Here is a 27,814-nt window from a genome sequence, read left to right on the forward strand (position 1 = left end):
TATTTTTTTTTTTTTTTTAAGAAAACAAGGGATAAGTCAAAATTTTGTATTGAACCAATAATAATGTTTTCATATAATAACGTGCGTTTTTTGGTACCAGTTTCGAGCAAGCTCTTTAAAGTCATCACAATATTCCTCATATTCTTGTTTCATCTGCCCTCGGGACAGACTCGTGTTGATTACGGTCTCCAGACAGCAGCCGCTTGGCTCGTGTGAGCTGTTAATTCTCAACTTGCTTTTCTTGTTACCTCGGCATCCTGATTGCCAAACTACCAAGAAGGTCAGAATAACAGTCCTTCAGTCTTCTCCATCTGGCTCAGGAGGTCAGATAAAGAGAACAAAGACAGGTTTCCTTTTAGAGACGTTCACCAAATAGGGTTGTTTTTCAATTAACTTCTGCTTCGGCCCTCCTTGGCTTAATTTAGCGAGACCATGTTTCTGGTAACGATCGGGTCGCTTCTTAAGCCACTGCATCTTCAGGAACCGATTATTATAAGTCCTTGGCTTAGGGGTTTGGTGACGAAGATGGCAGCTACATGGAGTTATGGTATAATCCCTTTGAAGAATCGCTTGTAATTATTCACAAATTCTAATCCAGTCTTAAGAGCAAAAGGTTACTCATTTAGACAAAAATATGGGTCAAATGGCCAGACACGGTCTTGAGCGGCTACTGGTAACTTCATTTGCATATTTAACTTCTAATAATTACAGACCCAATTATCCTGCGCTTGGTGGCCTACTTTATAGTGACTGCACTGATGGCCCCACACCGCAAACAATGCAGATTGCGTTTATGGCCGCCACCGGGCAGTCAACACACGGGGATGAGGGGGGTGAAGGGGAATTTAATGAAGATGACAAAGGAAAATAAAACAAATGCAAGAAATTGCAAACCTTTTATTGGACAAATGCTAGTTTTAAAACAACTCTTTGGATAGGTTATGCTTAAAATGGCGTAGAAATTATTTTTACGTCACATTCCCCAATGAAGGTTTACATTAATGTCTTAATGTGAAAAAAAGAAAGAAAAAAAGATTCAATTTATTTAAAAATAATTCACTACAATACCAAGTCTCACATATAAGGAATATTATTTTGTAACAAAGCCTTGCAGAAAATGGGTAATTGAATCAGTAGTATTCAACATGACATCATGTTTGCATAAAAATGACGCTACCGCTCGTTTTGAACTCGATTGAGGAGATGTTCATGTTTAAACCCTTTGAGTACAAGGGTAGGTAAATGCTGACAGTGTATAAAGTTCATTTTTAATGGCAGAAAGTCGAAACTAGATGGTTCCGTGTCAAAGTGCTTTGTGGGAGTTTATTTACACTGTCAAAAGTCTAAGGCTCCTGCTTTATGACAATGCTGATAACTAATTCTCAACTAATACAAATCTTACAGATTCTCAATCTACTTTCAGATTCTAGTTTGAAAACAAAAGTAAGCTACTAACCGTTGGATCATCCGCAGATCAAGTTAATGATCTGCAGCCGTTCATTGTGGAATATGTGCAGTAATGGATGTTTTGTAAACAACCAACTACTATCGGTTTCATTAAAGGCGTGTGGCACAGAATGAGTGAGAAAGAGATGATGGTGTGTGTGTGGGGTTACTCTGACACGGTGCTCTTGGTGATGCACCGGAGCCCCTCCTCCTGCAGTCTCTTCAGCATCGGGCTGTAGATGTTCTTCGTCATCGGCGCAACGAGTCCTTTAGTAGTCAGCTCACCTGCAGCAGTTCACAGTAAATCAAAGCATGAATGTAATTAGTTACTGTTACTTCAGTATCTTTTTGGCTACATTGTAGCATTACCGAGTATCAAAGATATTAGCAACTTTTACTCTCTACATGAATACATTTTTATGTACTCTTTACTCCATTACAATTGTGATGAGTAATGCAATTACACATTACATTTTGCATGGTACCTAACATGGCACTTTATTTCTGCTACAAAAGAAGATCGCCATCTTCAGGACATTAAAGGTACTATATCTTGTGTGTTTTGCCCAAGCGGCAACCCCCCCCTGTTTCTCTTTAAGCCAATATGGAATGCAATTCATCGACTGGCCGCTAGGGACAGGCTCCAAAAGAGAGCAGAATCCCATTGAGCCCCATGTTAAAACGCCCAACTTTACATGTTTACAGCCTGGTACAAACTGTGGTTTTGGTCTATACAGCTAATTTTGCCCTTCTTGACAACTGTGAGGGGGGTGATTTTTTTTTTTTTTTTTTTTTTTTTTAATAACTCGTCCATTTAAATTATATTAAGGCTTAAAGTTCTGCATAATTAAGGGCGTGGCCACTTGAGTGACAGGTGGATTGCCACTGCTTTCACTACTAGCCGTTTGGCTCGTCTGCTAATTCACCTCAGCCAATTCCAGCCACTGAACTTGGCATCTATGCCATGTTTGTGCTTTTTTGGGGATTATTTCATACAATTATAAAATAATATGGCTTGCTGTGCAGTTAATGGTCGAGACAGATGTACGTCAGCCTACATGTGCACACATGGGGAAGATAAACAGCACACACGTTGTTGGATCGTCTAATATGCCTCTCAAGACACCACAAAATCCAACAGCACTGCTTGGATATTATAACTAAAACTGATGCACTATTTTGAAAAGTTATAATTTACTCTCATATGTTTGTGAGAGTCCAATGTATACGATTGTAGGTTTACAACATAAACGCAGCTAAGGTTGCATAATTTCTTGAAGAACGATGATGGAGAGCAGATCTTTCACAAGAAATGTGATACAACCAATGGACAAGATTTCAGTATTTCATGGATTTTTGTGGACAAAAAGAAATGTTGGATGTTTTTTAATGGACGCTCATGGACATTTCACCCAAGTGCGATGGATTAGATTCATCTCGCGGTCGCCATTTCATTACAAAGGTATGAAGTCCCGTTTTGATTTTGCGCGTTGTCATTTGCACACCCGACACAAATTACAATATTACTGTTGCTGAAGCATCTATATCGTAAAACAGACACCGTAGATTGACAATAAACCCTTAGAACTTTCAAATTATATAACTTGTTATCTTTATTAATGTTTTAGATGGTATCTAAGATAGATAGCCTGAGCTAACTTGGTCATGTTGAGCAAGGCGGGTGTGGTTTCAGCAACCAGGCACCTCAGTTCCAACCATGTCCCGCCTCTTTGCCCATTTTCAGTTATCCGAAAGTGACGCATTGCCAAGATGGCGACGACCGGATGGCTCTGCTCACTTTAGGCTTCAAAAATGCTCTTCAGAAACCTACGGGTGACGTCACGGACATATTTTCAGTCTATGGTTTTGCCCTTACTCACCCTAACTTGTCAACAAGGCTACTTGAGTGCATTAGCAGGTAGTTGTGAATAGCAGGTGTTTCATATACAAGATGAAGACATGGCTGCAGCTGAAACCAGCAAGTCCAGTACAAGAAGGCTTTGATGGTCACACTTTACATTAGCTGCCCTATGTACTTAATCAAAAAATAATTACAATGTTGTATTTCAAAACACTTGTGCTGATGTTGAGGTGGGATACGGGTAAGGTTTGGTGGTATCGGTAGGTTTAAGGGTGGGTTAAGGTGCATGGGAACGGTCATCAGTCTAATTATTACAGAAATTAATTACGTAAGTACTGTTAAAATCAGACCAGGCTTAAGTCTAGTCCCAGACTAAAATGCATGTTTGAACTGAAAGTAACTTGACATCTCTTAAAATATGTCAGTGTCATTGTTTTGTCTCAAGATGCACACCAGTAATGTTTTTTCTAAGGCTGGTTTAAAAAAGCTACTTAAATGTCCTTATTTGTGAAACCAGGCCTATGACTTTTACTCAAGCTGAATTTGAAGTGTAACTTGTAAAGGAGTCCTTTTTGCTGTAAGGTATCTGTACTTTTACTCAAGTAGGGTTTTCAGGTACTCTTTGTATCTCTGTAAATATATATTATATACACACACATATATATATATATATATATATTATTATATATATATATATATATATATATATATATATATACAAAGACTAAGTACACCAAGATTAATATATAATATTGGGCAATGTATCGGTTATTATATTAGATTATAAAAATAAATATTCTGTATTGGTGAATCCATAAATGGAATACTTTTTATAAAATGTACTGTTAATTGAGCATACTGAAGTTGAGTTTAGTAACTATCACACACTGACCGTTGAGCACCATATGGGCTGCGATGGCTGCAGGGTAGCCCACAGTTTTGGCCATGGCTGAGTATCCATTGGGATCCCCGTAAACCACCAGACTGATGTGTTTGGTCTCCAGCTCGCCCGTTGGGTGTCTGATTCCAACATCGTTCCTCATGATGATCATATCGCGCTCGCCTTTAGCTGCACGAGACAGAGTGACCCAAAAACAATGCTCATTTATGTGCAACTGAAGACATTGAACCTCACCATGGAACACAAGGTCTGTGATGCCCTGATGATATGAAACATATTATAAATCTTTAAAGCTCTCTGAAACTCATGATATGGAAAAGAAAGAGGAACTGGGTCTTTACCAAAGGAGAGTTTGGCCTCTAGGTGCTTAGCAAGCGCTGCTAAGATGGTGTCTGCGTGAGGAACCGGCTCTTCACTGAGCATCCCGAGCCTGATGGGATTCATCCAGTCAGTCATCTCTAACCAGCACAGCTATGCTGCATGACTACTTTATTATTTACATTTACAAACATACTTAGACATAATTTATAATTTAAACATTCTATTATAGTGGCTAAAAATGTTTATGTAATATTTTATGTGTAGCATTGCATGCATTTGCTGGGGTGTTTTAAGTGACGTTTACTGCATTATGTGTTAGGAGGCTGCTAGGTGGTTGCTAGGTGTTTGCTATGGTGTTGCTATGCAGATGCTGAGGTGTTCTAAGAGGTGTTTGTTGCATTGTTATAAGATTGCTCTGTGGTTGCTATGGCATTTCTATGCATTTGCTGGGGTGTTTTAAGTGGCTTTTACTGTATTATGTGTTAGGAGGCTGCTAGGTGGTTGCTATGGTGTTGCTATGCAGATGCTGGGGTGTTCTGAGAGGTGTTTATTACATTGTTATGAGATTGCTCTGTGGTTTCTATGGCATTGCTTTGTGGTTGGTGAGGTGTTCTAAGAGGCGTTTATTACATTGTTATGAGATTTCTAGGTGGATGCTATTCTGTTGCTATGCAGTTTGCTGAGGTGTCCTAAGAGGTGTTTATTGCATTTTTATGAGGTTGTTATGTGGTTACTAAGGCTTTACTTTGTTGGGGGTTTCTATGAGATGTTTATTTCTTTGTTATGAGATTGCTAGGTGGTTGCTATGGCATTGCTATGCGGTTGCTGGGGTGTTCTAAGAAGTGTTTAGTGCATTGTTATGAGGTTGTACTGTAGATGGTTGCTAGGGTTTTCTATTTTTTTTTTCATTGTTAAAAGGTTGCTAGGTGGATGCTATTCTGTTGCTATGCATTGTAATGGAAGGCTGAAAAATACACTTAGTGAATTCTTCTACTCACAGTCTGAGGCTCTGCATTCTGAAGTCATCCCTGCCAATCCGCTCATAAACAGCATCCTCAAAGGCACTGTTGCTCTCAGTTGCGGATAAGCCGGTCAGCTTACAGAGAAGCTCTTTCTGTGTACGAGATACAATGATATTATCATACCCAGAATTAAAAAGAAAGATTGACAGCATGTAGCTGTGTGTAGGACTACTAGACAAATGAGAGTGATTTAAGTGTTCAGGGCCCTTTTTATAATACTCAAGTCTTGCATTTTCTTTCCATCATGTATTAATATATATTTATAAAAGAAAATACATTTTAAGAATATAATGGAATAAATCCATACCCATGAGAGAGGAGAAGCCGTGTGGTCCAACAGTGGACACGGCTCAGTGTTGATGAGTCCCAGTTTCACAAAGCCACTCATTGCAGAGGAGAAGCCCTGCAGACACATACAGTACATGCATAACATGTTGGCACTGGAAAACAGAGGCTACAATGATCTGTACAACTGATCAGCATGAATACCTTAAAGCGCAGAGTTCCTCTGATCAGCGTGTGTGCGGACTCAATCCCGTACGGCTGGGCGTACGTGGTGCTGTCTCGGTTGGGAAAGCCCTCCAGGTTAAAACCGGGCATGAAGTCCATGGGTTTTGTGACATCCAGGAGAGCACCGCCAGGAGGTACACTGACAACCTGAGCAGTGAAGGACGGACAGTTTTGTGAACTAGATTTTTACATGTTTTTTGTTTCATTGTTTTGAAGTTTCCATGTGATTGATTAGTGGATGGGGATTTTGAAGTGAGCCTGTATCACCTGGTTGTCTTTCAGATAGATGGCCGGACTGATGGTGTTGAGCAGGACACCGTACGGACTCCAGCTAAACTTATAACGCAGTGGGTTGTCTGAGCACTCTGGAGCAGGAAGACCACCACAAAAAGAGCTGTAAGACTCCACCTATCAAGAAACAATGGAGTAACTACAAGAGCACCACGTGACTTGCTCAAATGTTCACAGAGGACACCATACTCGACTGTGATGTGAAAATGAACATTCAAGAAGCTGTGAATGGTTGCTGAGGTCTGTCAATATGTCTTCCAGACGTGCTGATGAGCGCACCAATGGTGCGACAGTATGTCATTCTATCGCAAATACCCATCAACACATCCAACTGTGTTAAACAAACATGGGTGCATGCATGCAATACCTACAGTGCAACCGTCTGCCTTGGCCTGGTCGATGCACTCCATGGCCAACATGTGATCAATGCCAGGGTCCAGACCCATCTCATTGACGATGGTGATGCCAGCATCTTCGGCACTTGGGAAACAACAGCCAATCATGGTGAAGCCACATGCATATATTAATGAACTCAACCAGTGGCAGTTTAAAATCCAACAAGGTCAAACAAAAGATACTGGTTCCTCAGTTCCGTGCAACAGAATAACAGTCATCTAGAGAGAAAATCGGAAGTGCAGAGGTGTTGTGTGCGCTGTGTGAACATGATGGCTATTCTAGAGTAAATGTGAGCATACATTTATTCATTTACTTGTCCTGCATCCTACTCTTCTTTAATTCAGAATGGCAACACAGCTGAAATGCTTGTTTATTTGCTTGACGCTGAGCTGCGCTCTCTACTGAACAGGCATGAATGTGCATTTCCTTCAGCCTGAGGCTTATTCATTTCACTTTTGGTATAATAAAGTTATATTTTTGACAAATGTAAAGGCTCTATTATAAAAACAAACAAACAGCACAGCCTAGATGAGAAAAAGTAATGCAAAAGTAACGCAACACACTACTTTTCCATAAAAAGTAACTAACAAAATTAGTTACTTTTTTAGGGAGTATCGCAATATTGTAATGCATTCATTTTAAAAGTAACACTGCTCAGTAGTCTAATTCTTTGCCACACCGCTTGTTTTTTTAAAAGACCAACTCTTAAAATCTGTGTAGCAACGCACTGGATAGTGCGAAGTACAGCGGTTCTGTGACTCTGCTTTGGAAGTTTAGTTGGCAGAGAAAAATAAAAATGTACTGTTGTTTTCTGTGATATCAATTAAAACTCAATATTAATGAAATAAACTCAGCTAAAAAACAAAAAGTTATGACTGCTGTGTATATTTACACAAATCAATACTGGTCTGTGCTTCACTACAATGTAGGTGCTATCATCTGCTTACGGTATTTACCCCATCGCAACTTATTTGAACTGTGTAAACACAAAAAAGAAAAAAAAAAGTCCTGTTCATGCTTGCCCATTTAACAGCAGAGAATGGTACATTTTTTAAAGCAGATGCAAACATGTCATAAAGTGAAATAATATAATATACTCAAGTCAATGTATTCTTGTTTTCTTTTTGTATTAAAAAAAATCTTTAATTATCTTATTTATAATGATTTTTTTGTTAGAATTTACTGGGCGACCAAGGTATTGCAGCCATCATACGGTGACATACTAACTGATGATACGCATAGGTGAATTTATGTCTGCACAGAAGAAAGTCTTGTCTAGGCTCTGCCCCGGTATGGTTTGTGTCGAGCCATTCATTAGTCTGTTTGTTTGATGAGAAAGAGATGAAATGTAGTTGCAATAAATGCTTTAAGAATCCATACAACTTTAGCAGCAGATGACTATTATTCTGTTGCGTGTAACTGATGACGGCACAGTTTGATCTTTGGTTGACCGATCAGCAGAAAAGGGGCATTTCTTTTTCCACTCACATGTATAGTTTGAATATTCAAGCTGTTTAATAATGTTCTACCCCTGAACTGTTTCAGTTTTTTTGAAAAAAAGAGAAAAGGCACCATTTTCTAATTTTTAGATAAATAAATTAAAAAATGAATGAACTAATGATACACATTAGAAATGATGGCATAATTTTGATTATTATGTTAACTCTCATAAAATTAATTCATTTTCTAAGAATCAGGAAGTTCCCTACCTCTTCTGAAGCTCCTTCATGGCGGGGCTCAAGTAACTGGCGGTCACCATGTTCACCTTCAATTTAATGCAGTGCTTGGCTACTTGTGGATGAAATGCGTATGGCAGCATGCTAGATACCAAAAACAACAAATAAATGTCAACTGCTGGCCTTTAAAAGTGTACATCAAAGTAGAATTGCTAATGTCAATGCAAAGTTTGTGATTATGCCTGATGACGATGTCGTGGTCTTTGATCAGAGACTCGAGGTGGCCTTTCTGGCTGGTGATGTCCAGCATCACGGCGATGGTGTTGGGATACTTGGCTGCCATGTCCTCAGCCTGATGCAACAGATTTGAAGCTGAAATGCAAAGATCACAAGAGATTTTCTGAGGCCTGCGACTATAATTTCTACACTGCAGTAAAACAGCATTCCAGATGGATTTTGCGACGGGAACATACCCACTGTGACCTGGGTGCCAGCGTCCCTGGTGAGATACTCGATAACTGGCCCAGACACATAGCCTGAGCCCAGCAACAGCACCCGCTTCATTCCTCCTTTCTTTAGGATCTGCTCCGATTCCCTGTTTGCCAGATGGTACAGCCATTACTACTAACACACACACACACACACACTCTTATACACAACACACTCCTCACTGGCCAAGCAATCTGTGAAATCACAAAACATATCCTGCTGGATAGTGATCTTAAACCGATTGAAAGGGATGCAAAACCCACAAAAGGACACGGGAAGATCTTGTAGGATTGTCCAGGAGGTGAAATCAAGAAAATTTAAAACACACAGAGTATTCATTTTTCATTTTATGACAAGAATGTACCACCACAAACACATACAAATCATCAATGGCACTTCAGGAGGGAGGGTGTATTAAAAAAAACAAAAAAATAAAAAAAAACAGGGGAAAACACACAGATCTACTTCTAGATCAGCCAGTTCTCCATTCAGAATATAATCAACGCAGTTTAAAAATCAACATTTTGCTCTATGAGTCCCCTGGGAGACACATGTGATCCAAGCACCCCGTCGCTCAGCCTAATTGGATCTGATGCGGCACATGAGCAAAAATGTAACACTTAACCCCCGACCACCTGCATGCCTTTCTCAAAATACCATTAAACTAGACATTCATAATAACCACTAAATATGAGTTTTAGATCAGGGTTTTGCTGCTATTTAATGCTACTTTTAAAAAGACCACATACTGAGGTGCATTAGTTCATAATACAACAGACTTTCATTTCAAATAGCAAGGTTTATCATGGCCTAACAGTGATTTTCTCACAGTTAAAGGGTGTTAAAGGCACAATATGTAGTTTTTCACCACTAGAGGTCACTGCTTTCTGTCTATATATGTATCCAAACAGTTGTTGGCTTGTCTAATAAAACAAATCTAAATATAATATATATATATATATAAATAAAAGCATCTTTGGTGTTTCCATGGTTTCTAAAAAATAAAGCCGGAAATCAAGAGTAATGCAGGTATGATGTCACTGATAGGCGATGCACGGACACATGCATAAAATTGCTATAAAATTTTTTGCAATAAAATTGCTTATTTCTCTGTATTTAAGGCAAGACACACAGGTGAACAGGTAAAAAATAAAAATAAATAAGTAATAGATATCACCATACTTCCCCAGCTGATTGATTACATTAAAAATGGCAAACAATTTTTGTTTTACAAGTTTTCTAAAATGTTATGTTTAAATATGCAAATGAGGCATTATCTAATTAAATATGCACTAATTTGCATCAATTTCCAGAACAAAAATCTGAATATTGGATGATGTCAGGTTCACAGTTCTCATTTAATTTTTTTGAACATGTTAATTCAAAGGTTTTTACAGAGGGAATTTTGGTTGTTATCTTGTTATCTTTTTTTATTACTTCGTATTTTAATAAAAATAAAAGTAATCTCAACAGCCAGAAAAAAATAAAAAATAAATAAAATAAAATAAAATAAATAAATAAATATATTAACCATTTTTTTAGGAATAAAATGTATAAAATCAGGCAAATTATATATCAACAAATCTCTTTGTAAAAACCTTCAGAATATAGATAGGAATAAAACTGTAAAGTTTGGTGTATGCAAGTTCTGTTGAAGTGGAGATTTCTGACTCAGAGCAGGAGAAAAAGTCATTTTGAGTTACTGTAATTGAAATCTATAGACGCAAATAGATAAAGTGCTACAAAACATACACTTAAGTGTATTTTGAATGTTTTTTTTCCACCAGTCTGAAAAAAACACTTTATGAAAAGCCAAAAAGTGCAAAATCTCAAAATTGACAGGTGCCTGAAAAAAGTGTTTTTGCCTGTAGTGTCCCCCCTTAAACATTCATGGAAACATTTGGGATAATGTAAGTGCACAAGTCAAAAAAAAAAAAAAAAAATTATATTATATATTATATTATATTATATTATATTATATTTTTATATACTATTCTAGTGGTTTTTTGATATTTGAATCCAAAAACCTTACACATTATGCCTTTAAGGAGCATGAACTCGGGCGGTCAAACGATTAATCACATACAAAATAATTTATATAAAATTGATATATATATATATATATATATATATATACACACATACATGTGTGTGTGTACTGTGTATATTTATTATGTATATATAATACACACACACGCATATATTTAAGACATATTTAGGGTTGTCAATCGGTTAAAATATTTAATTGCGATTAATCGCATGATTGTCATGAGTTGACTTGTGATTAATCGTAACTTAATGACACATTTTTATCTGTAATCTTTACATTTTTTCGTAACAAAACATCGAAAACTTTACAGCTATGATCAGCTGTTGGGTTCAGAGCGGGTTTTTATTTCTCATCTCCATGAATATATCTAGTAGTAGAGCAAACACAAAGGCTAGAAATCAATTGCTGAAACTTCCTTGTCGTCGTGGATAGCGCAGTTCATGGTTGCACTAAAATGTAATAACATAAAAAAAAAAAAAGAATAATAATGAATAAATACAGCATTTTTATAAAACTAAATATTCTGCAGTAATAATAAAATAGGATTTTAAAAATGATAAATTGTAAATATTTTAAAATAATAAAATGTAAATATTTAAAAAAATAATATATTAATATATTAAAAAATAAATTAAGATTACAAAAATTATTTTTACAACAAATCTATTAACATTTTGAAAAAATAAAATTGTTAAAAATAAATTATATTGTTTTTTTAACGCTAAATATATTTTAAAAATAACCCATTTAAAACGAATTAAATAATACACAAGCATTTTGTCTATATTGCACAGTATCTCAGATTTAAGCATAGTACAATCAGATATTCTTAGACAAGAGGCAACGGCTCTCTTAGAAGATTTTCATTCAGGACAAGAACAAATAAATCAAAGCAAGTCAAATGGTGGGTCTTTAAAGCTTTCCATTGATTAAATGGAGGTCAATGTTGGCTTGTGGGCGGCTTCATTAAGTACAGACCACAATGGATACAGACTTACAAATTCAGTCTAATGTTTTGTCAGCCTGGTTCTTCACCCTTGAATGAGACAGAGATGGCATAAAAGAGCTCTATTCGAGTGTTTTGAGAAAGACGTGTTGACTGCGGGAGGCACAGAAAGCTTTGATTACGACTTGAATGAGAAAAAAAAAAAGGAGAAAGGACTGAGTTATTCCATTTAATGAAAATGATTCAAAAACTAGATATAATCAATTAATGAGCATGAAAAGATATTTGGCTCGTGAAAAGCGAAGCTTACCTTGGAGAATAATTGAACTTAAGAAACTTAAAAAGAACTGATGCATTGATTTTTTTTTTTTTCTGGCATGCAAAAAATTTCCAAGAACAAGAGTGAGTGGGAGAGACTGTGGCTGCGGTGAGAGAATAAGATCATCTACCCGTGAGAGAACGTGATGTGTACTCTAGCCAAGCAAGGTGTTATGGCAGTGCAGAATGAGCCACAGGAGCCGAACTCTGTGTCTGAACAAAACAAACACGGTCAGCAACTCGTTTTTTCTTATATTTTGCAGTGTATGAACTTAGTAAGGTTTAATGTTTCAAACTCAGCCTGGGAAAATTCATTAGCCTGACAAAAATGAGCTATTATTTTGAATGTACAAATCAGTCTCAGATATTATAGAAACATTTACATGATCATCCAAATACACCAACTTGTGTCACTTTCATAAAAGCGTTTTTCTAAACCATAATAGTGTACAAAAAAAAAAAAGTTTTTTTGTTGTCGTCGTTGTGGTTTTATTTAAATGCCCTAAAATGGCTGCAAATGGTGGTCAAATATTTGGAATTATTAAGATTTTTTAAAATGTTTTTGGAAGAAGTCTCTTTTGCTCACCAAGGCTTATTTGATCAAAATACAGCAAAATAAATAATATTGTGAAATATTATTACTTTTAAAATATCTGTTTTCTATTTTAATATATTTTAAAATGTAATTGAATTTTTTAACATCATTACTCCAGTCATCAGTGTCACACGATCTTCTAGAAATCATCCTAACATGATGATTTATTGCTCAAATATAGCTGCAAGCAGCGATTCAGGGCCTAGCCCCAGAAGGGGCAGTAGGGCAATACAAAGCAGTAAAGGCAAAAACAGCAGAAATTAAACGTACATGCAAAACAGCTGGTTCAGAAGCACATGTGGGAATGAAATCAATAGAAGTTCCGATGAGAATTAACACGGAATGAACTAAAAACACTTGAATCTAATCCAAGAGGAATAAAGATTAGTACAATGCTTATTTAGATAAAAAAAGGGATCAAATTGACTTATTACACACAATTGTATTAATTCACTCCACACAGGATTCGAACCCACAACCTCCAGGTCCAGTGTCCATTTCTCATCTCAATGCACCACTGTGCAGGTGAATGTTTTCACAACTGCCGAAGTTCATTAGTTCATGTGAAAATGAACTCAAAATAAATATTTTTTTTATAAAACTGCACTGAATGTTATATTTAATAAATACTTATATATTTATACTCATTTTGCAGCTCATCATGCTGTAGCACAATACGGAGCAGGAAGAGGAAAAAAAAGCAGAAAATGAACAAACATGAAACAGCTGGTTCAGAATTATGGGCGAGAATGAACTCAGAATGTACAGCTTAGATGAAAATGAACACAGCATGAAACAAAAAGCATTTATTTCTAATCCAAGAGGCAATAAAGGAATCAAAACACACAATTTCATAAATCCGCTCCACCCGGGATTCAAACCCAATATCTTTGGGTACAGCGCTCTTTTCCACAAAGACTGAAATTTAAGACCTACACGACGCATTACCAAAAAATATTAAAATCAAAGAAATTCTGAAAAAATCATTTTATTTCAATGAATTCAGTCATTGAAAAAGCATTTATTTAATTTACAGATAAAGCAATCACATTAGTAACCTTCCACACACATCAATGTGCCAAATGCCTTAAAAACCTTAGGCCCAAAATGAAAATAGGCTAAAACAAACTTGCCCTCAAATAGAATAGATTTCATCTCATTATTTATTTACATTACAAAACAGCATATTAATAGCCTAATAAAGATTGAACAGGCTACTCCAACCCATGTAACCAATGTAGCACACACACACACACACACACACACACACACACACACACACCAGATAATCCATTTTAGATAGATAGATACTTACCTCGGAATAATTAGAGTATCTATCTAACATGGATTATCTGATATATGTATGTGTATATGTGTGTGTGTGTGTGTATGTGTGTGTGTGTGTGTGTGTGTGTGTCCCGCACTGTCCCATGAACTGTGAGCCCAGGTACATCGACTAAACTATTTCATTGTTCCAGAACAATGGTCCTGTTGGTCTGATTTTGGCTTTCACTGAACGTTACGACATACGGCCCGGTAAGAGTACGAATCAATTCCCTCTTTATAAACTCCCCCAATCCAAATCTCGCCGTAAGCGATCTTGTTGGGCCCGCAAGAGAACGGCTTCGCGATTACTGAATCAGGGAACATCACTTGGAAGAGATCGCTAATCTCACTGTTGCTATTAAATGAGTGGTGTTTGTTTAGTCACCATGTGTAGTATACAAATCACCTCGGCTTTCGATGTGTCAGTCGCTCCAAAAGTACCCCAAAGGTTGTTCGACGGAGCTGTGATGCTATTGCGCTGGAGACCGGAGGGACCAGGCATTGAGGAGGACGACGGCAGTGGTGAGGCTAATTGGCCGAGTCCGCTGAAGGGATTTTGCGGCTAGCTTGTGTTTCTCCGCTCTGTCGTGTGACTCCAGCGCCTTTACACCGCTTCACACCCAGACTCTCTAGCTGATTTTTTTTTTTTTGCAAAGTTTGCAGTGAGCCTCACCTGGAGCTAGGTACCGCTTGTAACCAACAGCAGAAATCGCTGTGATCTAGCCATGTCTCGTTGAAAGTACACTTTCCCATTTCACCATCCACACGTAGCCGAACTTTAACAAACTCTGAGGAGACGCAGGGAAAGACCCAGCGCGCTCAAACTGGGTCAAAAAAGACCCCTCCGGCCCACGAGCTGAACACATCTTACTTGACCCAAACTTTTAAATGGTAATGTAATGTATCGCAGTTTCCACAAAAATATTAAGCAGTACAACCGTTTACAACATTGATAATAATAAGCAATGTTCCTTGAGCAGCAAATCATCATATTGGAATGATTTCTGAAGGATCATGTGACACTGAAGACTGGAGTAATGATGCTAAAAATTCAGCTTTGGATCACAGGAATAAATTTACATGTTTACATGTAATAATATTTCACAGTATTACCATTTTTTACTGCATTTTTCATCAAATAATGCAGCTTTGGCCAGCATAAGAGACTTCGTTCAAAAACATTAAAAAAACTTAGTGTAATTCCAATTCACTTTATGTAATTCCAAAAGTGTCCTCTTTCCAACTCAATGCTAATACGTCTACTATGTGTAGTTTTCAACATTTTCTAGAGGAATAGGGGTGTACATCAGCCCTAGAGGGTAAACATGCCTTCCTGTCTTTTGCATATATGCAGCAGCTACATTCAGGCGTAACTGAAAGCACTTTCCTCTATAGTGATAAAAGAGCAATTCAAGGCTACAGGCTGTTGAGAGCTGGGATATGGCAATGTTTTTACCTGTCTTTCAACCTTTGAAGAAGTCTTCCAAATGAGACCACCATCCTCAGCGTGCAAGCACATTATCCAAAGCAATGTTACAAGTACTTCTGTGTCTTATAAAACACATGTCCAATCAGACAAAGGAGACTAAAAACCCTTTCAGAGCTACTGTAATACCACAAGGCCTATTTAATTCACTTCAAGGAAAGAAAAAGGGCTCCTTACTTCCTTTCTCGAAGTTTCTGAATGTATTCAAACTTAGGCGTCAACTTCCCATTGGATGTAATTACAGCCTAGAATGGGGAAAAAACACATTTAATATAAATAATACTACTGCAATGTTCAACAAACAGATTAAAGATGCCAACAACAAATCACCTGAATGCATTTGAATGTGTATCATGGTATATTTTGAAGTAACGTACTTGAAAATAACACGGCACATGAATACGGCAATCATTTAGTACCAAGGTTATGCACCATTCAGATGAATTCAGATTCAGTTCAGTTTTTAATTTGAACTGAGTGTGAATTGGTAACTAAAGGCATTGCTATTATTTCTCTGACTTATTTTTTTGAGAAAGCACAATAATAATGGTCTCTGAACATTCAAAACCTTAGGGTAAATAAGATTTTTTTTAAAGAAATTAATACTTTCAGTCAGCAAGGATGCATTAAATTGATGGAAATTTAGTTTTTTTCAATTCTGTTTGGTGCTGCTATGAACTTGAAATCTCCATACTGATCTAAGATGTGAACTTTACCTCAATTTAATCAGAAATGTGCATTTCAGATTTTCCAGCTTTAGTCCCATACCGAAAATCAATGGCTATGTGGATATTCTCCAGCTGAAACGCCGCCCGTTTAGCTCTGATTCAAGTTTTTCCACACGTTCTTGCGTGCCTTCTGCACAACGTTTTGTGCAGAAGTTCACGACTGCGCACAAACACAACTCAGACGAAGCACTGCTCCATGGGACAAGAGCAATTTACAGGGAAAAAAAGAAAAAGCTTTAAAAACACCCTCTTAATACACTTACATCTCTGACTTGTGGAGAGAAATCCTCTTCCTCTAGTGGTCTGGTTGCGTCTGATGGGAGCTGTGGGTTAAAGGTTACCATCACAAATCTGCTCAAATATTCACATATTAAATCTTCAACAAGGTAAAAAACAAAAATGCTAAACCAGACTGGCACATGTTCAAAGCAATCCTCTCCAGAGCAAAAGCTGTTGGGTAATTACTCACCACCCTGTGTCATATCTTACCATCTCCCAGATGTAAGGGAACAGCCGGTCACCAAAATACTCAGTCGCCTCAATAGGCAGCTGGGCGGGCAGGTTATCGATGGAGCACATGAGAATGCCGTTACCTTCCACGCTGCACAGAGATACACTCAAATCAGAGGAGGATTAGAAAGTAGATAATGAACGTGATGCTAGAGTGTTGCCAGGGTGTTGCTATGGTGTTCTGAGGTGATTTTAGTGCATTGCCAAGTGGTTACTAAGGTGTTGAAGGGGGATTGGTGGTTGATAAATGGCCCACATCCAAATCTCTATGGCTATATTCACACTGCGAGCCTTATTGCTCAGTTCTGATTTATTGCTCAGATCTGAAGTCTAGTCTTTTGGCTATCAGAGCAGAAATGAAAGCTGATGCTCTCCATATGTTTTTCCATTGTCTCCATGCGCGTTCATATGTACATTGTGCGTGGTTATTTTGCATATTAGATCAAAGGCTCTGAAAAAGCCTACACATTTACTCGCCCATAGACCACAAAAAACAGGTGTAGACGGGTACGTGTCTCTCTTGTCCACTTGTGATCTGATCGACCAAAACACATCTTAAAGGATTAGTTCACTTTAGAATTTCCTGATCATTTATTCACCCCTATGTCATACAAGATGTTCATGTCTTTCTTTCTTCAGTCAAAAAGAAATTAAGGTTTTTGAGTAAAACATTCCAGGATTATTCTCCTTATAATGGACTTCAATGGGGACCAACAGGTTGAAGGTCCAAATTGCAGTTTCAGTGCAGCTTCAAAGGGCTCTACACGATCCCAGATGAGGAATAAGGGTCTTATCTAGAGAAACGATCTGTCATTTTCTAACAAAAAAATTAAAATTTATATACTTTTTAACCACAAATGCTCATCTTTTACTAGCTAGCCCTACGATTCTCCACATTTTGTGTAATCACGTTGGAAAGGTCACACATGACGTAGGCGGAAGTACCAATCCAGTGTCTACAAAGCGAACATGCAAAGACTAAGTCAAATGCCCTTTACAAAAAAAAAGGTAAAATTATGTCAGACGATTTTGAAGTTGGTGGAGTTTTTCACCCTACCCTATATCATTCATTTTTTTTTTTTAGAAAATGACCGATCATTTTGCTAGATAAGACCCTTATTCCTCATCTGGGATCGTGTAGAGTCCTTTGAAGCTGCACTTAAACTGTAATTTGGACCTTCAACCTGTTGGTTCCCATTGAACTCCATTATATGGAGAAAAATCCTGGAATGTTTTCCTCAAAAACCTTGATTTCTTTTCGACTGATGAAAGAAAGACAAACATCTTGGATGACATGGGGGTGAGAAAATTATCAGGAAATTTTCATTCAGAAGTGAACTAATCCTTTAATAACAGGTGTAAAATAGCAATAGCAAGGTGTGCCATTTGCTATTTGTGTAAATAGACACTCCAGTATAATAAATACAAACATGTTAAACTTAGAAAAAAGATTCCTTAAATGCATCAAAATTTTAAAGGTCCACCTTTCAAATTAATTTCTTTTTCCTCAAGTTTGCCCTGATAAAAATGGTTGTCTCATGACAAAATTGGCCCCCCAAATCTCTAAGATATTCTGGATATGACTATTCATTGAATGTCTATGGGATGTTTTGCTTGTTTTGTTGCCCTCCAGACAAAAAAAAAAGTTTTACTATACATCGTTAGGGGTTTGTTCAATGGGAGGAAGAAGCGCCACACCTGTCATGGTCAATATGCTGGTTGGCATCATACATGCAGAAGGGTTTCTCAATAGTGGTACACTCTGTCATGAACTCAATGGAGCCGCCCGTGTCCGCAGAGATGTCGCAAATAGCCAAGAACCTGAAATTCACAGATGGTCAGATGTGCCCGTTTCTTCACGGATGGCTTTTATGACACTTTATTAGGGCTGGGCGATATATCGCATGCGATTGTCACGCGCATTTCGTCGGTTAAGCCGGTTCCATGATTACTGCTAAATCGCCATCACCTGCTTTCAAGTGGAGCGGCATTTAATAGACAGAGCCGTAGTTCACTGACAAGCTACGCAATATCACGTTCATTATCGAAGGCGATTCATCTGCGATATGTCAGTGAACTACGGCTCTGTCTATTAAATGCCGCTCCATTTGAAAGCAGGTGATGGCGATTTAGCGGTAATCAGGGAACCGGCTTTACTGGCTTATGCAATCGCATGCGATATATCGCCCAGCCCTACACTTTATGGTATATTTTTGTCATTTTGGAGGCCAACAATAATAGTAGAAGCTCACTTGTGGGGAAGTGCAGGGCAGCCGTGATCAGGTGATGATGACGCAGGTATAACGGGTCTGATCAGCCGCTGGGCGTCCAGTCGCCGCAGCAGTCTGGGCGTGTGAGGGTCCCAGTATATGCCGTTTATCAGGCAGGTTGTGTAAGGGGCCACCTGTGCAAACACATGAAGACTTTTCTAATGCACTTTTTACTTTTCAAAACACTGCAGCCAATAAAGGTGCGGTCACATTTGCAGCAAAATTTAGTGGGCAAAGAGTTTAGTGATGTATGAAGCACAAAGATGCTTTCAAACCAAGCAGTTCTCTGTTGCTCAATGTGGCGAATCAGTGGTACCATCTTGAACCCTTTGAAAAAAAATGCCAGATTTTGTGTATTTCTATTAAAATGACTGGATTTTACCAACGAAAATTCGCCGGACAATGGTAAATGTGACAGCAGCTTAAAACGTAGCCACAAGGTGAACCAATCAGCTGCCTGGCACATTTCCTGTGTGCACTTACGGCCTTCCTGAAGTTTGACGTGTAAAGCTCAGGATGGTGTTCATACTCCAGGGGGTCGTAGACTCCGTCACTCTTTCTCATCAGGTGGTGATGTCTGCTGATCACTGTGGCGTACACTTTGGACATGTCTGCAAAGAGGATTGGCATTAGTCAATTTGCAAACACAGCAAAGTGTCGATTACTGCAATCACCTGATATGAAAATACACTTCCTCTTATGCGTAACTGTAAAGTACTAGGAAACAGTAGATATACCTCCACTCTCAGAGACTTCTTTCAATTCGTGAGGTTCCACATACTCACAGGGGAGCTCACTGAAAATTTCTTGGGCGCCCTGAAAAGGAAGCATTTTCATTTTTAGAACAGTAACATTAAAGGTTTCACTAAAATCATGGGTTTCCATGGTTTAGATGGATGTGTAACTGAGTTTCAACACACCACAACTGTGAGTTTCAACACACTACTACTAACACAACTCAACCAGGCTTCGCCCTCATTTATTGTATGCCTTGAGCAGGAATTATTTAAATAAGGGATTATGGGAACGTGTTCGTTCCCTGAAAAAACTACAATCGAGGCATTTCAGGGAGTTCAGAAACAGTGCGCACTGATATAGAGAATAACTTCCTTTGGAGTGACATTGTGCTTTGTAACTTTGCAGACCTTTTTCATGCTCAAACAGCAACATTACACATTAAAGAAAGCTGAAAATGTAAAAACGCAAAACAGGTTAAAGGATTAGTTCACTTTTAAATAAACTTTTCCTGATAATTTACTCACCTCATGTCATCCAAGATGTCCATGTCTTTCTTTCTTCAGTTGAAAAGAAATTAAGGTTTTTGATGAAAACATTACAGGATTTTTCTCCTTATAGTAGACTTGAATGGGCACCAAACAGTTGAAGGTCAAAATTAGTTTCACTGCAGCTTCAAATTGTTCAACACGATCCCAGATGAGAAATAAGGGTCTTATCTAGTGAAACCATCACTCATTTTCTGAAAAAAATTGAAAATTAGGTAAGTTTTAACCAGAAATGCTCATCTTGAACTAGCTCTTCATCTTCTTCTCTATTAGAATTCCAGCAGTGTAGATGCTGCTAAGTGTATTACTGCCCTCCACAGGCCAAAGTTTGAACTAATTTTTATATGCAATATGCTAGTTCAATAGTATATAACAATTAGTTCAAACTTTGGCCTGTGGAGGGCAGTAATACACTTAGCAGTTTCTACACTTCTGGAATTCTAATAGAGGAGAAGAAGAAGAGAGCTAGTTCAAGATGAGCATTTAAGGTTAAAACTTATATAATTTTCTTTTTTTTTTCAGAAAATGAGCGATGGTTTCTCTAGATAAGACCCTTATTTCTCATCTGGGATCGTGTAGAACAATTTGAAGCTGCACTGAAACTAATTTTGACCTTCAATTGTTTGGTGCCATTCAAGTCTACTATAAGGAGAAAAATCCTGGAATGTTTTCATCAAAAACTTTAATTTCTTTTCGACTGAAGAACGAAAGACATGGACATCTTGGATGACACGGGGGTGAGTAAATTATCAGGAAAAGTTTATTTAAAAGTGGACTAATCCTTTAATAATAAACGCATACATACCTTGGACACATTGCCGGTGCCTGTGAACACAAATGTGAGAGGACCTATGGACCTGGGCATCAGACCTAAGGATATTTCATACCCACAATCCCTCACTGCCTGGATGGCCTGGCTGACGTTTCTGTAGTTGTGTGCCATACCAATATGCTGTCAAGTGATAAATATTAAAATATATTAAAAATATTAAAACATAACATATTTTAAATGATGAAACTTAACTAAATAAGCTACTAAATAATCAAGTACCACATATAACAGTGTATGTGCCAAACCAAAAGCAGACATTAAAATAGAAGAGCAATTCAAAAACAAATACCATAAATGGGGTGTGGTGTCCAAGGGCAAGAAAACGCAGGCCCAGACCGTGTAAAATATTAATCATTCCTGAAAAAAAAAAAGAGAAATAATGTTAAACAAGCAGCAGGGAAACCCTTTAAAGATATACAATACTATTCAAAAGTTTGTATTTGGTAAGATTTTTTTGAAAGAAGTCTTTTATGCTCACTGAGGCTGCATTTATTTGATTAAAAATACAGTAAAAACAGCAATATTGTGAAATATTATTACAATTTAAAATAACTTTTCTATTTGAATATATTTTAAAATTTAATTAATTCCTGTGTTGGAAAGCTGAATTTTCAGCATCATTACTCCAGTCTTCAGTGTCACATGATCCTTCAGAAATCATTCTAACATACTGATTTTCTGCTCAAGAAATTTCTGATTATTATCAATGTTGATAACCTTTGTGCTGCTTAATATTTTTGTAGAAACTGTGATACAGTGTTATTTTTAGGATTCTTTGATGAATAGAAAGTTCAAAAGAACAGCATTTACTGAAATGGAAATCTGTTGTAATGCTGTCTTTGCTGTCACAATTTAATACATTCCTGCTGAATAAAAATATTAATTTCTTAAAACTTTCTGACCGCAAACTTTTGAACGGTAGTGTAGTTCACCCAAAAATAAAAATGTATAGCTGTTTCTGGTCTCCATCCACTTTTTTTGGAAAATAGCAGCTTGGACATTCTGCTAAATGTCTCATTTAGTGTTTCTTATATGAAGGTAGGGCTGTCAAACGATTAATCGTGATTAATCGAATACAAAATAAAAGTTTGAGTTTGCCTAATATATGTGGGTGTACTGTGTGTAATTATTATGTATATATAAATACACACAAATTAATGTATATATTTAAGAGAAATATGTTATTTATGTACAAAATATTTTTATTTATATATAATATAAATTATATAAAAATATAAATAAATACATATACTTATGTATATATAAATACAAACACATTCATGTATATATTTGAGAAATATTCACAATAATTACACACAGTACACCCACATATATTAGGCAAACTCAAACTTTTATTTTGTATACGATTAATCGCGATTAATTGTTTGACAGCCCTACATGAAGGTCAGTCAGACAAGTTTGGAACAACATGAGGGTGAGTAAATGATCTCAGGATTTTTACTTCTATCCCTTTAACTAATGTGACTTTGTACTTCATGTTGTGACAGTCAAAAGGTCCCATACCGGCAACACCAGCCCACTGTCCAAACGCTACAATTCTGAACCCATTGGCGTCCACCATTTTTTCATAATCAATGAGTCGAACTTCCTAAAAAGATAGAGATATGATGACACATGAGCGTCTTGTGAAAGCCGTCTCTCCTGAATAAACATTTCCAAATACGAATGACGCTAGAGAGAGTATTTCAGTTGGCTTTCAGTGTAAACACTGTCCTTGACCACTTTCATTCTATCTTTTCATTCACCTTTTTAAGAAGGTCATCCAGGAGCCCCATGTTTGGCTCTTGTGCTTTAATTGTGTGAGAGAAGAAGGCATAGGTCTTGCGGGGGTACACCTTTTCCTCCGGGGGCCTTTTCACACCGACAATGAGAGACGCTTCCGAGATGTCCTCCTGGATAACAGCACCTGCTTTTTCATAGTACTGAGAACAGAAACAGTCTACTCAATTGGATAAGATTTTCATTCATGTAAATATCATAAATATCAAGTGGGAAAGGCCCTAAAAAGTGAGGGGAACAAACAGAGAAATTTATCAAAGTGGACCTGGGACAGTTGCAACATCCTAGTCATTATTTATTACATTTAATATCAATTATTTAATTATATGATTTAGTTAATTAAAGAGGCACACTGATCAATGCATTCATTTGATAAATTGTGACACTGACGATGAAAAATAAAATATGATTTATATATTCACAACCACAAAGGACTAAAATATAAATTAATTATCTATATATTTTTAAAATTAAAAAAAAATGTTTAGGGCAGATAATCTGAATATATACACTACTGTTCAAAAGTTTTTGGGTGAGTAAATTTATTGTTTTTGATCCTATTTATGCTTAGCAAAGCTGCATTTATTTGATCAAAAATACAGGAAAAACAGTAATACATTATAATAATAATTTCAAAGTATTATTTTATGTATTCTAATAAATAAGCCAGCAAAAGTTCACAATTCTCCAATTTCGATACCACAGCAAAAACTACTAGCCAAGTCTTCAGTAATAAAATATCATCTTCGCTGTATGAATTAAAGACAGAATAATCTTTGTTAAAGCTAAAACTAAGTCATTCAGTAAAGAGCATAGAGTTATTTTCTCAGTCTTTTGTTGTTTGATTAACATTAATGACACAGATGACAGCAGGTATATTAGGCTGCTGTCACTTTAAGAGCTAATGTGTGACGTCACCGTCGACCGTTATGACTGCGGTTACGCCCAGTGAGTGGCAAAAAGACTGGGCGGCAGCATTGGTTTTCAGCGTGAATGTCGCGAAAAACACACAAAACACATCCAAAACGGGACAGAGCTTTGCAACTGACTGTACAAATAGCTTTGATACAAAATCTGAGGTATATTTTTACAGACTGCCGAGAGCTAAAGAAAAGAGAAGCAAATGGATTGCTGCAATTCACAGAAAAAACTGGACTCCAGGCAGAGAAACATGGATTTGCAGTTATCATTTTGTGTCAAAATCTTGGATTTTGAGGTAAAAATCACACCGTATATATTGCATTGTTATATATTGTGTTGACAACTCATCAATTAAATATTTTCCATCTTATATTCGACATAATTGGGTGTTTTTAAATAAACACTGACAAAAACTATACAAGTTTTAGGGCTGGACGATGTGACGATATAACATTGATATAAGTGATCACTCCGATTTAGACCTAACGTCACCTATATTGTATTTATATAAAGCGTTCACAGGCAGATTTGCTTTCTGCGTTTCCCCGGCATCGAAATAAATGTCAGGAAACACGATTCCTGGCTGCATGTCAATATCCATAGATTATGTTTCTTTGACATGTTATAAGGAACATTTTCTAGCCCAACATTTAGTGTAATAGTTTGTTTTACTTGCGTTTCCACTATTAGATCCAGTCATGCAACAGGTTCTTTTGCCACTCGGTCCAAATGAGGGAGCGCGTTCCGGCGGGAAAGTGACGTCTATGATCACTTAAAGGTGCAATATGTAAAAAATTTGCAGTAAAATTTACAAAAACCATTACAAAAAAAATTGCAATTTTAACCAACAAGGCTCCGGGACGTGTGAAGAGTCGCCTGTCAGTTGCGTCATACCCGCGTTACCCTCGGTTTCCGGTTTTATTTTGTAGAAACCATGGAAAAACCCAAAGACACCTTAATATATTACATGTTTTAATAGGCAAGGGAACAACTGTTTTGATATATTTATAGACAGAAAACTAATTATTGATTAATTATTAATAATAATTATTGAAAGCTTTCAGAAGACTCGTACACAAAAAACAGCATGCGAGTACTTAATTGAGTTCTCTTTTGCATCTTCTTCTTGCGCTTGACAAGACATAAAAACACGTGCAAATGATAAACTTCAGTGATGAAGCACTTCCATCAACAAAAATATAAATTAAACATTTGAACAGTATTCATCCACTCTGCTACATATCGTTCAAACACTAATAAATAATAAGCAATACAAAAATGACCTGTGCAAGAAATGGCAACTACTTCATAAACAGAAAACGAATCAGTGACTCACTCTGTCATGGATGGCCCGTCTGTTGGAGGGCTGCACGAGCACCTTGTGTCCAGCCGCTGTCATCTCCCTGACATGTCGTGGTGCCAGGGGCGCACGTCTCTCCCACACGTTGACATCCTCGCGCCGGATGGCTATGACGCTCTTATGATTCTGCTGGTGATGATGAGACCTCCGCTGACAGCACATGCAAACCCTAAACCCTCTGCCCTGGCTCCTCACGAGACGCAGCATGACTGGACCAGTTTCCAAAACATACAGGTTACAACTACTACACACATCTGAGAAATCACACTTGAGAAAATTTGAGTGAGTGACAGAAGTGAAAACATTAAAGTGAACCCAGAAACCCAGTCTATGGTTTGCAAAGGAGAGGACTGCATTTGAACCAAGGTTATAAGTCAAGTTACATTTTTTTTCACATTGTTTAAAATACGTTCAAACTCAAAATAAATAAATTACTTGGATGCATTGGTTAGGATAATATATAACCTGTAAGACTTTCGTTCATTTACTTCTAAAAGTAATCCATGTGAATCGAGCAGTTTAGCAAATTTTCTGACATTGATCAGCGAACATAAACAGAAGCTCAACTGTATTTGCTTTGATGTGCGAGAACAAACCTCATTGGTTCCTGTCTAAGCTCAAACGTGCTGCTTAACATGAGAATGAACCTCACTGGTTTTCTCACACGTCAAGCAAACATGCTTGAGCTTCCGTACCACAACCGATGTGTGTGATGATTAATGTGAATAAAAGCCTTTTTTAAATGTCATATGATTTCATGAAAACATCAGTAACCCGGCAGCACCTGAAATGTAGGTTTGCACTGCCTAAGGGGCATTTTTGTCAAATTTTGTGACCCTGGAGCACAAAAACAGTCATAAGACACACAGGTATATTTGTAGCAATAGCCAACAATACATTGTATGGGTCAAAATTATCTTTTTTTTTTTTCATGCCAAAAATGATTAGGATATCAAGTAAAGATCATGTTCCATGAAGATATCTTGTAAATTTGCTATCGTATATATATAAAAAATATATTTTTGTAAGGGGATATGCATTGCTAAGGACTTCATTTGGACAACTTTAAAGGAGATTTTCTCAATATTTACATTTTTTTTTTTTTTGCACCCTCAGATTCCAGATTTTCAAATAGTTGCATCTCAGACAAATCTTGTCCTATCCTAACCATATATCAATGGACAGCTTATTTATTCAGCTTTCAGATGATATACAAATCTAAATATCAAAAAAATTGACCCTTATGACTGGTTTTGTGGTCCAGGGTCACATATAAGCAGTCTCAATGGGAATCTGCTTTTGGGAGAACACCATTTACAGATATATGCAACATAAATGCATTTAAAATGTGTTATTAAAAAACAAATAATTACTAAAATAAATTAGTAGGCTATTGAAAGCAACATAAAACGATCTAATAAAACCCAAATATAGCCTATAAACCATATGTCAACTTAACCCAACCTGACATTTATGAAAAATACACTAAATCTTTCCATTTAAATGGTCCTTTCGTCATTTAATATGAAACCAACATATATTACCCACTGCTAGAAAAAACAAGCATTAGGCAAACAGATGCATTCAGTTACTGAGAAACAGTACGTATGGCTGATTTCCTGCTTCTTATAAGCAACAAGTGTCTGACTGCAGCTCGAGTTTCATCACCTACCTGTACTCTTAGATTTATGCAGTTTCCTAGGACCTACAACGTGGCACCGGCTGAATAATCACATTAATGTGCAGTGAACTGCACAGGAGGTTTATATATAAACTGTCGCTGCAGTTTTTATGGGTGACTGTGTCGCGTAAACGTGAATGGCAGAAGAATAACGCCAAGGGATTGACCTGTTTGCTGTTTCAAGACTTCAGGCAAATGATGTGGCGCTAACTAGACCTATCCATGCGGTATAGATTACAGCACAAATATTTGTTTCTGCCTGGAATGCGTCTCTGCTTCAGTGAAGTAATCTGAGCCCTGGATTAGTTGCAACCAATCCCGACTCAGAACGAGGATCGGCCTCCTCGCGTGCCCTTGACGTCGCGTCGCAGCTTTATGAGGACACAGGCCCCTCCCCTTTCGCGCGCGCTCCTACAAATACTGACTGAGGCAGCAAAGAGCGATGACGAGGTAAAAAGGGGTTATTTCGGTTTATCTTCCTTCAAATTAAAAAAATATATATATATCCCGCGATGTTACTATTTAAACAACAACAGGCTATTAATGTTAACTAGATTTAAAGTTCCTTAAGTGAATAAAACATATTTCAGTACTGTTTTCTGAAAAACGCCGTTCACACTGCAAGCGTATAAGCAGCGCCTATTTTTTTCGGCGTGCATGTTAACAAACGGATGCATTCACACAGGCAGCAGGAGCGTCGCGTACGCGTCGAGCAGGAGCGTCGCGTAAGCAGCAGTGAAGCTATTTTTGAGTCTATTTTTGCTGCGCTGCTGACACTCAATTAAAGTGAAAGCA

General features: G+C 37.3%; 1 protein-coding gene across 1 annotated transcript; it reads right to left on the minus strand.

The window, feature by feature from the left end:
* Positions 1-874: 874 nt before the first annotated feature.
* On the minus strand, positions 875-27,308 carry aass (aminoadipate-semialdehyde synthase). Its single transcript, XM_067380105.1, has 24 exons — positions 27,011-27,308; positions 25,315-25,547; positions 23,024-23,200; positions 22,782-22,866; positions 21,547-21,614; positions 21,231-21,377; positions 19,880-19,958; positions 19,626-19,753; positions 19,125-19,276; positions 18,571-18,693; positions 16,852-16,963; positions 16,626-16,685; positions 15,812-15,879; positions 8,898-9,019; positions 8,667-8,796; positions 8,458-8,568; positions 6,724-6,832; positions 6,329-6,469; positions 6,041-6,208; positions 5,859-5,954; positions 5,528-5,643; positions 4,550-4,638; positions 4,200-4,376; positions 875-1,731 (listed from the first exon to the last, which is right to left on the minus strand). The coding sequence occupies exons 2-24, from the start codon at positions 25,543-25,545 to the stop codon at positions 1,613-1,615; spliced, it is 2,808 nt and encodes a 935-aa protein (XP_067236206.1). The 5' UTR covers positions 25,546-25,547; positions 27,011-27,308; the 3' UTR covers positions 875-1,612.
* Positions 27,309-27,814: the final 506 nt, after the last annotated feature.

The sequence above is a fragment of the Chanodichthys erythropterus genome, chromosome 24, assembly GCF_024489055.1.
Source record: "Chanodichthys erythropterus isolate Z2021 chromosome 24, ASM2448905v1, whole genome shotgun sequence".
NCBI lineage: Eukaryota > Metazoa > Chordata > Actinopteri > Cypriniformes > Xenocyprididae > Chanodichthys > Chanodichthys erythropterus.